Genomic DNA, 13,573 nt, shown 5'->3' with positions numbered 1-13,573 from the left:
TCCGTTTTTTTGACGGATCCGCGGTAACCGTAATGGAAGTCTATGGGACAAAAAAACGGATCCTGCAAAAAATGGCGGATCCGTTTTTTTACGGAAAACAACGGATTTTGACGGATTTGAAAAAACGGAAGTGTGAAACAGGCCTAATATGCATGCTAGATAATTGGGCAGACCAGCACTTTAAACAGGAGACTAATCTTGGAAAGAATTCATATTTTTTATATTTACGCTAGTAAAGGGGGTCAACAAAAAGAGCTGTCCCCATTAGCGATAACCTGCTCGGCTGTCAGGGAACACTGCCAAACAGCCGATAATGCCGAAAGCGGGGGACAGTCATTTCCAATGCAAACCTAGTCTCACTTGACAATCCTTCAAATCAATGGCCATCATATGTGGAAGGGGTTCCCAAGCAGGAGTCTCACACTGACATTGCGGATAACCCAACATGACAATAGTTTACAAAACATAATCCTTTAAAAGAAAAAAAAAAAGTTGTGTTTTCAGATTAAGTGTTTCACCGAGATTGCTGTGCCAGTACAGTATGAAATAAGAAAACAAGTAGCTGAGTAGCTGGTGTCAGAGTTGGGTCTCGGATGTGTGGACTGTTTGAAAATAGTAAGAGTGGAAAGTGAGGTTCAAGATGGAGGTGAATGGAAAGATGCTAACCCCATACAGTCACATGGTAAGTACACAACGCCTGCCTAGCTGGGGAAAAATCTGTACATTATAAATCTACAAGCCAGCTAATGTATGCAAAGGACCTACCATTGGTATAAATTTGTATTTCAATGATAAAATGCTACCTTTGAAATACACACTAGCTGCATCTCCTAGCCAAATAAACATGGCAAAGATCAACAGGGTCTGTCAAATGCTAGAACAGCCACAAAGAGACCAACATGAATTGAAGACTGGAACCTGATGGTAATCTGACAATAGGGACCATTACCATTTTACTTCTACTGTAGCTGAAACTACTTTTTAAAACCCATATATTGCAAACTAATCTAACAGCTGCACATACCCTAACAGCTAAAAAGGGTGATAAAGTAGTAAAGGTGAAGGAGACTTTGCTATAAAGGTCAAGTTTGTCTGGAGTACACCATTATTTTTTGGTATGATTAGGACCTGATCAATAGTGCATAACCCTTATGCAACACAACCAGAAGGACATTTGTGACTAGAAACACTCACTTGCTTTGACAATGTAGCAGCAAGTCAATAATAAAGGTTTGCCATGCTTTCTCTTTACTGAGGGCTTCCAGTGCTGTTGGTATCAGAGCAAAACACAAGGTCATTGCTTCCAGAGCCTCGCAACAAACTTGTTCATCTTCTGGGTCGGGTTCATTACCGGCGTTCGTCTGGTAAATAAGAACAATGTAAATGTTAATGTCCAGTGCTTTGTTCACAAGCAAATAATAGATTGCAAAGAGCCAATCAAACTACTTGTACGAGTCCACGGTAAAAATCACATCCCAGTGTCTTACTCCTTTCCATCATGTCTGCAGTTCTGACATACATCTGTACATTAGTATGACTGCAGGGCGAGATTACTCTGTTTTTGTTTTCAGTCAGACACCATGGTGTCAGACAGATCACTCTAGTTGCATTAGGACAAAAACAAAAAAAAAAAAAACACATAAAAATTTTTTGGGGGCTAGCATACATTTGTATTACCTTCTCATAAATTTTGCTTATTTCCTCATTGGCTGAAAACACCAACTGAACAGATCCACAGCCAGATGCCCAGATTACTTTTTGTATTGCTCGAATTACACAAATATCGGGGATAAACTTCGAAGCCTAAATAAAATGTAAAATTGACACGGTTAATAAAAAAGTTGTGTGGTGAATTGAGTCTCCAAAACCAAAAAGCACCAGTGCTTACTTCATCAGATATTTGTTGTGCCAGGCGTATGGCTACATTTCTCAGCATACATTCTGAGGTTGGATTAGGAATGTTCTGCAGGGCATTTTGTAGCACCACTGCTTGATCATGGGTCGCCTGAAGGCAAATGCACAATAAATTAAGACTTAATGCTGCACCACTTTAAAATATATAAAAACTCCATGGCACGACGTGCACACGTTTTGGCAAAACTAATGGTTATTTTGTCCTGGCTATAAAGCTTATTTGAAATGTGTAATACATACACATCCATACATATAGGAAAACACACAAATGTTTAAAAAAAAAAAAAAAAAAAGCTAAAAAGTTTCTCAAATCATTAACCTACCGGTGACACTGGATTTGATCCTTCAGCAGGCTGGCAAGCTTCAGCGACTGCACGGACATGCCCATAACCAATTGCTGTAAGCAACAATTTGGCGACTTTCAGCGCATTAAGATACGCACTTCTTCTTGTTTCCATATCAGCATTTGGCAGAAAGTTATTCCTAGTAAGCATGCTCAATACCAGCGGCAAACCACCACTTTTCAGGAAGTTATACTGAAAGTCACTAGCATCTTCTCCCAAGGGTGCATTGGCAGGCATCAACAAGGCATAAACAACCTAGAAATCACACCCAAAATGTTTAACTGTAAGGCCATACTTAAAGGGAATCTGTCACCCCTTTTTTGAGATATCATATAATGATATCATTCAGTTGTGTGTCACATAAGGATTCTCTTAGTACTTTTGCTTCCCCCTGACCCCGCACCTTTCATGCATAGATACCTTTTTTATATCGGTTCAGATGTATGTAAACTGCCACAGTCCAGTCCGCTGGGCGGGGCTTATTCACCTGCTCCCCCCTCCCTATCTTGCTCTACACAAAAATAAATGTAGAGCAAGACAGGAAGGGGGAGCAGGTGAATAAGCCCCGCCCAGCGGACTGGACTGTGGCAGTTTACATACATCTGAACCGATATAAAAAAGGTATTTATGCATGAAAGGTGCAGGGTCGGGGGGAAGCAAAAGTACTAAGAGAATCCTTATGTGACACACAATTGAATGATATCATTATATGATATCTCAAAAAAGGGGTGACAGATTCCCTTTACAAAAAATATTCTCAAGATCTAGGCACAGTTTATTACATTATAATAACGCACCTCTGTCAGATATAAAACTTGTGAAGCTGACTGACCGAAGAAGAGAGAATCCAAGGATGAACTGAGGCTGCTTTCTCCAAGTTTGGCATGGTCTAAACAGATTGAGCGAAGTTTCTCCACTATGGTATTGTCTAAAACAACAAATTCATGCGTTTGATAGGAAGAACTCTGACAGTTCCAAAAGTCACATGAGCATGTACACTGCTATTACAGAGAGAACCATAGACAGAAATGCTATTCGTATTAGGCACAAGAACAAAAACAAACAAACAAAAAAAAAAACACAAACCCTCAGTCATTTTAAGCTCTTCCTGGCTTTTGTTTTTTCCCCCACTTATGCCAAGTGAAATAACTTTTTAAAATGTTCCTTTAAAAGACGTCATCAGCATGGCACAATCTTATGGGTGGGACGGGAAGCTGGGCACCCAGTATAGCGCACTGCCACAACAGACAGCAGCATTTAAAGGGTAAACCAGAGCAATGAAAGAAAGCGCTGGTCATTGCTGCTGGAGGCAGATGCCAGCTGTGCAGCACAACCGGCTTCCGCCCTATGTTGATTGAGACACATTTCAACACTTAAATACCTTTATTTGTTGCCGATTTCCTACACAGCTGAGACTGGCATATTAGTGCCAGCTAGAGCCAATTTTACCTTCTGACTGCACAGCAGGGCCAATCTGGCTCCTGCCCGTACCAAGCAAGCACATGATCGTTGAGTGTCTGGAGGTGAAAGTACAATTAGCAGTTCCTATCTTGAATGCACAGCATTGGTTTAGTGATGTGATCAGTAAGGCAGAGATGGAAATCTCTGCCTTTTCCATAAGACATCCAGCTTTGTTTGAACGCTGGCTTCCCAAGCTGCCCCGATGTTTATAGGTTTGAACCCCCAGAAGCATTTAAGAAGGAAAACTCTAGCAATTTTCCTTCAATTTTTACATTTGCACAACAAATTAGTCAATGTCAGACCTGTATCTAGACTGCATAAGTAGTAAAAAAGTGCAACAAAAAATTATTGCTTTTAACTTTTTTTTATATACTTGTATTCACCACTGAATTGTTCTGGAACATCTTATCTCAGCCTTTTGAGGAATTCATAAACAAATTGGGGATGCATCATGCACACTTATTGCCAGTGAGACAGTAAAGACACCGCTGACAACCCTTTTGTCAGTTTACTTAAACAAACGAATATGGGTGGAATGATGAATGGCACGACACAGTTATTGGAAAAGATGCTGCAGAATTATTTCATATGAAATAAAAGCCATTATTGGGGGTGGGGGGAGACAAATGTTTCCTAAACAGACATGAAAGAATGTTAAAGGGAACCTGACAGCAGGCACAAGCTCAAAAAATCCCCAGCTGAAATCAGTTTGCTGCCATGGATCTGGCAGCATGCAGGCGCTGACATGTTCCCTATAAGATGTTAAATTATTATTACCTGGTTAAAAGTTTGACAGGTAATCCTGAAAAGATTCTGATCATTGTGAACCAATGTGCTCAGGAATACGTCAAAAACACAAGTAGTGACATAAACCAGACTATGTGTACTTACCTGGTGGCATGAGTTTCATCAGCACACGCGCACCATCACGTAAAGGTGACATATTTAGACTGCTGCCTAAATCAGCAACTTGCCAAAGAAAGGAGATATACCGGTGGTGCAATGACATTATCTGGAGCACAAAAAAAATATATATTAAAAACCACTATTAAAAGTTTGACATTAATTGTAATGGTTACTTAGTTTACAGAGCGTTAGTATATCCACTGATGCACTAAATTGCCAATGAAATCAGGAGTACCCAATAAGATTTGTGCTGTACTAATAAGCCCTGTTCCCAATAGTCTTATTCACGCAGGGTAACTGTTTGATTATAAGGGTATGTGCACACGCTGCGGATTGGGGTGCGGATTTGGCCGTGCGGATTTTGTAAAATCCACACGTAAATCTGCAGGTCAAAAGACCTGCGGTTTTGCCCTACAGTTTTTCATCTCCACAATGGAGGAGATGGCAAACCGCAGCGGAATCCGCAGAAAGAATTGACATGTCAATTCTTTCTGCGGTTTAGAAACCGCAGGAAAACCGCGCTGAAAAATCTGCACCGTCTGCACTGCGGTTTTTAATATCCATAGGATATTATGGTACTGTACACCGCAGAAAAAACTGCTGCGGATCCGCAGCGGCCAAATCCACTGCGGAACCGCGTAAGAATCCGCAGCGTGTGCACACACCCTAAGACTTGCACAGTCTTCTATCAAAAACACAAACTCAGTTCTGATAAGTAAAGGTGATGCATCAATATTCACTGCAATCTTCCATATCATCCACCTAAGTAACTAAGTAACTAAAGGCGTCAGTGTTGGAAGAGGGGGCTCAGGAGCAAAACATCTTTAATGGTAAATTCCTACAATTATGGGGCACCAATGGGTTGCCATGGCAGCTGGCAGCATACTAAAGGCCTCAGTCACTACCATGTTGGTACTTAGAAACTCAAAACATAGCCATAAGTTTTCAAGAACTCAAAAGGACAAAAGAAAAAAAATAAATTCCAATTACGCTTTCTTCACATAAAAAAAAAAAAAAAAAAAAAAAGAAAAAAAACAATTTACAGCATCACTAATATTGGGGTATTGTCTCCCAAACACTTGAAGAAAAAAAAATTGTGGCGCTGCATTTTTTTCACCATTTCAACCCAATTTTCGGTACATTGTACAATAAAGTGGATTGTGTCTTTTAAATCTTGTCATGCAAAAATGCTCATATGGCTTAAAAAAAGTGACAGCTCTTTGAGGCAGGTGAGAAGCAACTTAAAAATGAAAATTGGCTGAGGGGTTACAAAATGAAGCTAGGATTGCATTGTGACTAAAGCCTTAGCGTTAGTGAGTACTCAGTAAATATACAGACCACTCCAGGCAGGCAGCTTTCAACTTCTGGGTTTGGACCATCACTGTAGTGGTTTCCATGATTTCCAGGAGACCCAGTTGAGGAGTCTGAAGAACTATCAGGACTCGAAGGCATATTTGAACTTATTTGTGTCAGCTTGGCAGTAATCAACTGTAACAAAGCATATTTATCTTTACTCCAAAATGTCCTGTATTTTACACTGCAATGTGCGAGCGCTTTATGGCAGCTGCAATATATGTGAGAATCCAAGCACTAATACAGAACTATACTTCTACCAAAGACTACAACAGAAGGAATACTTCATCTTCCTTGGAACACGACAGGAGAGATGCGACACCATCAAGCACACAGCAGCCCAAATCCTTGCCCATCAGTAGTAAGAAGCTAGCAGAAATCCAGAACAGTAAGGGTATGTGCACACGCTGCGGATCCGCTGCGGATTTGGCCCTGCAGATCCACAGCAGTTCCGCAGACAGTGTACAGTACAATGTTAGCCAATGGGATTTCAAATCCGCAGTGTGCATGCTGCGGTTTTAAATCCGCAGCATGTCAATTCTTTCTGTGGATTCCGCAGCGGTTTGACACCTGTTCCATTGTCCAGGTGTCAATCCGCAGGGGAAAACCCCAGGTCACTTTACCTGCGGTTTTACCTGCAAATCTGCGCGGAAAAATCCGCAGGTGAATCCGCAGTGTGTGCACATACCCTAAGAATACTGTGTGAGCTCTATTGACTAGTAAGAACACACTCGCTCAAAAATGATTATTTTTATGTATCTATGGCCACAACAATTAAGACTCAATTAAAACAGTTTATATTTTATTAAGACAGAGGCTGGACAGACATCTGACTGGGATGATTTAGCGAATCCTGCTTTGAGCAGGGGGTGGACCAGATGGCCCAGGAGGTCCCTTCCAACTCTACGATTCTATGATTCTATAAGATATAGTTTGAAAAAATAATATACTTACGGTTTTATCTTTCAGGTTTAACTGGCCGATTAACTTTCTGTCTTCTGAAGGATCCACCAGCTCTCCACCGATAAAGAGTTCAACTTTCGTATGTGCACTGTTAGCCTTGATACGATTAAGTATACAACGCCGAACAGAGCCTATTGTATCATTTGTATGAGACCATATGTCTAAATCCTCCACCTGACGCCCCTGATTTGGAAATCGCACAACCAAAGTTATGTGTTTGCCACGAAAAGCCCTAGAAGGGGGGGAGACATTTGAAGCTATGAAATATCCTATTGATGTTGGCAAAATAAACACAATGAGGCATGAAAGACTGAAAGATTACATAAGAATATATTACAAATACATAACATCTGCTCTAAATACAAGTTACGGTATTTATATAGTAAAGAGACAAACCATGATTTTGTCACTTCAAAAAAAAATACATCATACCAAAAAGTACCATTTTTTCCCACCTTTAATGTCACCCATAGTTTGCATAATTCCATTGAAAAATAAAGGTTTTTGGGTGGAAAAAAAAGGAGATTTGTGTACTCACCGTAAAATCTCTTAGGGTGGTTTCACATTTGCGTTTAAGGCCGCAGCGTCGGCCTGCGCACGGCCGCCGCTAAGCCCCGCCCCCTGCCGTGCCTCCACCAGTAGCTCCGCCTACGGGTGCATGACACTGCATGCGTCCCCTATCTTTAGCACTGGGGACGCAGGCCGTGAGCGTATGCGTTTGGCGGCGCATGCGTCCTTTTGACGCTGCACCGACAAGCGCCAAACGCAACAGGTTGCAATTTGGTGCGCTCGGCGCGTCAAAGGGACGCACGCGCCGCCAAACGCATACCTGCGCACGGCTTGAGTCCCCAGTGCTCAAGATAGGGGACGCAGGATGCATGCAGCGTCATGCGTCCGTAGGCGGAGCTACTGGCGGAGGCACGGCAAGGGGCGGGGCTTAACGGCGGCCGTGAGCAGGCCGACGCTGCGGCCTTAAACGCAAATGTGAAACCACCCTTAGCCTCTAATTGGGGGACACAGAACCGTGGGTGTTATGCTGCTGTCCACTAGGAGGCGACACTATGCTTATTAATCTGAAAAAGATTAACTTTGGCTCCTCCTCTGCAGTATACACCCTTGGACGGAGTCAGCCTTCTCCAGTTTTGTGCAAAAGCATCAGGTGAAACAACTGGAATAACATAACCATGCCTGTAAAAAGGCCACTATGTTCGAACTCAAAGAACAATATGAGAACTCAACCAAAACAACGGCCCATAAGGGCAACAGGGTGGGAGCTGTGTCCCCCAATTAGAGGCTAAGAGAAAGATTTTACGGCGAGTACACAAAAATCTCTTTTACTCTGTCGCCTCATTGGGGGGGACACAGAACCGTGGGATGTCCCAAAGCAGTCCCTGGGTGGGAAGCAGTGGACGAATATTGTGTTGACAGTTGCCTAGACTTGGGATACTGCCGCCTGCTGGACCCGTCTACCCAGGCTCACATCCGCTGAGGACTGGGTATGAACACTGTAGTGTTTTGTAAACGTGTGGAGGCTAGTCCAAGTGGCCGCCTTACACACTTGTTGAGCCGAGGCTTGGTGCCGAATGGCCAAGGAGGCCCCTACCGCACGAGTAGACTGCCGTGATACCGGCCGGAAGAGAGTTGTGAAGGCGGTAAGTCTGTTGTATGGCGGACCTGATCCACCTGGCAAGGGTGGCTTTGGAAGCCGGTAGGCCCTTGCGAACGCCTTCCGGAAGGAGGAAAAGTGAGTCAGACTTCCGGAAGGGAGCAGTCCTAGACACGTATATACGCAATGCCCTCACGAGGTCAAGCGTATGTAGAGCATTTTCCACTCTATGAACCGGAACCGGGCAAAGAGAAGGCAGTGAGATTTCCTCATTGAGATGGAAGCTGGACACAACCTTCGGTAGGAAAGATGGGACTGTACGAAGAACCACTTTGTGATTGCCACTAGAAATACCACCTTCTGTGATAGAAGGCGGAGAGGGACCTCCTTAAGGGGTTCAAAAGGAGGTGCCTGCAATGCTGTCAGGACCAAGTTGAGGTCCCACGTGTCCAATGGACGTTTGTAGGGGGAGCCAACCGGGAAACCCCTTGGACAAAAGTCCTCACTTGCGGCTTGTTAGCAATGCGCCTCTGAAAGAGCACTGAGAGCGCTGACACCTGGCTCTTAAGCAAGCCCAGGGATAGAATGGCGTCCAGGCCCGATTGAAGGAAGCCAAGAACCTTTGGGAGAGAGTAAGGGAGTGGAGTCTGTCCATGAGATTCGCACCAAGTAAAGAAAGTTTTCCAGGTACGGTAGTAAATCCTGGAGGAAGCTGGCTTCCGTGCCCTGATCATGGTTGTAATGACATCCGGTGAAAAACCTGCTTGGGTCAGAACCCAGGTCTCAATGGCCATGCCGTCAAATTGAGAGCCCGAGTTCTGATGGAAGAACGGGCCTTGTGACAGAAGGTCGGGACGGATGGGGAGACGCCAGGGGGCGTCTGCTGTGAGTTGTACGACGTCGGCGTACCATGTACGCCTGGGCCAGTCTGGTGCGATTAGGATGGTTGGAACTCCCTCTTGCTTGATCTTCCTCACGACCCTGGAGATCAGGGGGAGGGGTGGGAAAATGTACAGAAGCTGGAACTGGGTCCAGTCTTGAACCAGGGTATCTGCACAGAGCGATCTTGGATCGCGCGTCCTGGCCATGAAATTGGGGACCTTGGCATTGAGATGGGATGCCATCAGGTCTACATCCGGGGTCCCCCAGCGATGGCAGATCTGACAAAATTTCAGGATGGAGACCACTCCCCCGAGTCCGTTCCTTGTCTGCTGAGGTAGTCGGCTTCCCAGTTGTCCACACCCGGAATGTGGACCACAGAGAGTACCGACCTCACGTCCTCCGCCCAGTGGAGGATATGTGTCACTTCTTTCGTCGCCTGGATGCTGCGGGTCCCGCCTTGATGGTTCACGTATGCCACCGCCGTGGCATTGTCCGACTGTATTCTGACATGAGAGGCTGCCAACAAGTGATGAAAGGCTCTCAATGCTAGGAAGATGGCCCGAATCTCCAGGATGTTGATGGGCATTGGTCGCTCCCATTGGTGACCACTTGCCTTGCGCCCTGTGATGTAGATGCACCGCTCCCCAACCCGTCAGGCTTGCGTCGGTGGTCAAAACCTTCCATTGGCCTGGGAGAAAAGGACTTTCCCCTTGCAAGCGAGGTTGGCTTGAGCCACCAGTGTAGGGACATCCTGGCTTTTGATGTTAACCGCAACTCCCTGTCGAGGGAGAATGGATTCCTGTCCCAGGACTTGAGGATGGCCAGTTGAAGAGGTCTGAGGTGAAACTGGGCAAATGGTACTGCCTCCATTGCTGCCGCCATCCTGACGAGGACTCTCATGGCAAACCAGAGAGATCGGGGGGGATTGCGGAGGAGTATGCGAACTCCTAGATGGAGAGCCAGTGTCTTGTCACTGGGGAGGAGCACCAGACCCCTGGAGGTGTCGAATAGCATCCCCAGGAAGGTCAGAGACTGACTCTGGGTAGTCGATGACTTTTGTAAATTGACTAACCATCCCAGGCGACTCAGTGTCGATTGTGACTGAGACGTTGACCTCACAGTCCTTGAAGGTGGGGGCTTTGATGAGAAGGTCGTCCAGGTATGGAACGACTACTATGCCTCTGGAGTGTAGAACATCCATGGTGGCTGCCATGATCTTGGTAAACGTTCTGGGAGCCGTGGCGAGTCCGAACGGGAGGGCAACGAACTGGTAGTGGTCCTGGTCGATTGCGAACCTGAGAAATCTCTGATGGGCGGGAGCAATTGGTATATGCAGGTATGCGTCTTGTATGTCTATGGAGGCGAGATATTCTCCTTTCTCCATGGACGCAATGATTGACCGGAGGGACTCCATGCGAAAATGACGAACCCGAACATACTTGTTGAGTTGTATTAGGTCTAGTATGGGTCGGACACTGCCTACCTTGTTGGGAACTACGAACAGATTGGAGTAGAACCCTCGGAAGCGCTCGTCTGCAGGAACCGGTAATATCACTCCTGTTTGAAGGAGGGAGGAAACCGCTTAATGGAAGGCTCAAGCCTTGAGTGGTGGTTTTGGGGGAACGGAGAGAAAGAACCGGTTCGGTGGGCTGGTAGAAAAAACGATCTTGTATCCAGAAGACACTATTTCCTTGACCCACCTGTCTTCTGTAATAGGCAGCCAGACCTGCTGAAAGAGTAGCAGTCATCCGCCTACGAGTGGGGTGTCTTCCGGATGCTTAGAGTCATGATGAGAAGAAAGTCAGATTTTTCTCCTTTGGACTTTGCCTGGCCTGCTTTTGACTGCCAGGTCCTGTCTGGCCTCTGTGCCGCCCTTGAGTTGTCTCTGAGGGGGGGGGGGAGCGGTTACGATTTTGTGCTGGGCGCGAGACGACCAGCCTGAAGAATTCCGAAAGCATCGGAAACGAGATTGGTTACGTCTTTTAAACGTGCGTTTTGGTTTTAATTGAGGGAGAGAGGTACTCTTACGCCCGGTGGCGTTTGTTTGATAACATTGTATCGAGTTTTTCACCGAAAAGACGCCCACTGAAGTATGGGAGATTTGTGAGGGACTTTTTTGAGGCCGCGTCCGCTTTCCATTCCCTCAGCCAGAGGATACGCCGGATTGTGATGGCGTTTGATGCTATTCCCGCTACACCTCTTGCAGAATCCAAAGCTGCATGGATCACGTAATCTGCTACTACTGCTATTTGAACCGCCTGGTCCGACAGCTGAGGATTTGAAGCTTGGAGGCCCTGTTGCAATTTTTGAGCCCAGGCTAGAATGGCCTTGGCCGCCCAGACTGAAGCAAACGCGGGAGCCACAGAAGATCCTGCCGCTTCTAAGATTGAACGAGCCATGCGTTCTACCTGCCTGTCTGCTGCGTCCTTGAGGGTTGAGCTGTCTGGCAGTGAAAGAAGAGTCTGTGCTGCTAGCCTAGAGACTGGGAGGTCCACTTCAGGTGGATCTGTCCATTCCTTAGTGTCATTCTGTGGGAAGGGGTACTTTGCTTCTAAGTATTTGCAATTGGCGAATTTTTTCTCAGGCTGCGAAAAATGCTTAGAAAGTATTTTTTGAAATTCCAGGTGATTAGGGAAGGTGGTTTCAGAACAGTCTTGAAACAACTCTTGTGTTCTGGGGCTTCCGGGGTTGGATCAGAAATGTCCAGCACCCGAAGGATGGAGGAGATTATATCCTCAACTAGCGCTGTATTACTAGGGGGACAAGGTATCAGAATTCTCTGTTTCGGTGTCTGAGTTAGAGTCACATATGCCTTCTGAGTCTTGTGCATCGCTAAGGAGCTCCTAGCGGGTGAACTAGGGCGGAGGTCTTCTGTGGTCGGGGATCGTTGTGGAGATCCGCATTGTCTGTCTGTCAGGGGACGGTGAAGGTGATCTAGAGCCACCGTGTCTCTCCCTGGAGGGGGACGAACGAGTGCTATGTGAGGACGCGGATGAACGCGACCTGTGGGTCCGCTTTCGTCTGAGACTGTCGGAAGCGGCATGTCCCCGAGACGGGCTGTCCCTTTGCTGGGTAACGTTCATAGCCGAGACATGACCCTGCAGTAGTGTGGCGGTCAGGTTATTCATAGACTGCGACATCCGAGTAGCCCATTCCGGCGTGGTCGCAGGCGCAGAAGCGTTGGTAGGGACGTCTTGGGGTTCGGACCCAGTGTTTCGGTACGTGCTGCCACTGGGGAGAGTGGACTTGCAGGCTGTGCAGAATGTATAAAAACAATCTTGCCTGGTCCTCTTTCTTGAGCCCGACATAGTGCTTAGAGGCTGGCTAGCAGGGGCCCTATAGGGGTGGCTATGCAGAGGGAAGTATAGGGGAGCATTATAGGTAATATGAATTCACAACTGGGTAAGGGAACCCAGCTGTGATCTTACCCCACCGGTGTGCCCCTAGATCCAGCGCCGACAATTGACGGTCCTGTGCCCCCCAGAGACTGCTGTGTTGCTTCAGCTATGTTTTCTGCTGCCGCAAGATGGCCACCAGGATTCTGGAGGTGGAGGCGGAAGGGGGCGGAGAGCTGAAAAGGGCACGCTGAGCTATGTAAAAGCGCGCCATTCCTTCCTCGATCCGCCCCTCCTATGACACTGCAGAGTGTCATTTTCATCATCCAGGGGGCGGGAATAAGGCGGCGATTTCAGCTAGGCCGAAGCCGCGGCCTAAATTTGAGACCTCATGCCCAGAATAGCTCCAGGACGGCGCGGTTGTCCGGGGGGTAGTCGGATTTAACCCAGACCTCCCTGGAATGAAAGGAAGGCTAGCGGTGGGGTCATGAGCACGACCGGGGTCCTGTGGAGGGTCCCTTGGGGCGCTATGCAGCTGGTGCTGCCGCAGAGACAGATGCGCAGGGAGCCCCGTCTGACAAGTGCCATGCCTGCCTGCACCTCCCCCGGTCGCAACAGGAGCCCGCAGCTGGGCTGGGGTCCCTGGGTCTGTAAACGGTTCAATGGTGCCTGACAAAGGCCCTACCTGCGGTGCCTCAACCTAATATCCCCAGAGGGGGATTAGGGAGGGTGCTGCTGTCACCGTCAGGGGGCTTCACCCTCTCCTCAACCTCAACCCAGAGCCGAAAGAAACTGGGGAAGGAGGGGGG

General features: G+C 46.8%; 1 protein-coding gene across 5 annotated transcripts in view; it reads right to left on the bottom strand.

The window, feature by feature from the left end:
* The window catches only part of USP9X (ubiquitin specific peptidase 9 X-linked), a 255,269-nt gene that overhangs the window by 102,313 nt on the left and 139,383 nt on the right, over nt 1-13,573 (bottom strand). For all 5 annotated transcript variants that reach the window (XM_073566031.1, XM_073566034.1, XM_073566033.1 and 2 more), the window contains exons 19-26: nt 6,933-7,173; nt 5,964-6,113; nt 4,611-4,731; nt 3,056-3,186; nt 2,238-2,513; nt 1,889-2,005; nt 1,678-1,803; nt 1,195-1,361 (exon numbers count right to left, since the gene is read on the bottom strand). In XM_073566031.1, the coding sequence (XP_073422132.1) occupies nt 1,195-1,361; nt 1,678-1,803; nt 1,889-2,005; nt 2,238-2,513; nt 3,056-3,186; nt 4,611-4,731; nt 5,964-6,113; nt 6,933-7,173 (1,329 nt within the window). The remainder of the gene's footprint in view (nt 1-1,194; nt 1,362-1,677; nt 1,804-1,888; nt 2,006-2,237; nt 2,514-3,055; nt 3,187-4,610; nt 4,732-5,963; nt 6,114-6,932; nt 7,174-13,573) is intronic.

The sequence above is a fragment of the Dendrobates tinctorius genome, unplaced genomic scaffold (assembly GCF_039654945.1).
Source record: "Dendrobates tinctorius isolate UK_male_01 unplaced genomic scaffold, ASM3965494v1 ptg000016l, whole genome shotgun sequence".
Taxonomy (NCBI): domain Eukaryota; kingdom Metazoa; phylum Chordata; class Amphibia; order Anura; family Dendrobatidae; genus Dendrobates; species Dendrobates tinctorius.
This window is presented reverse-complemented; position numbering and strand designations above follow the sequence as displayed.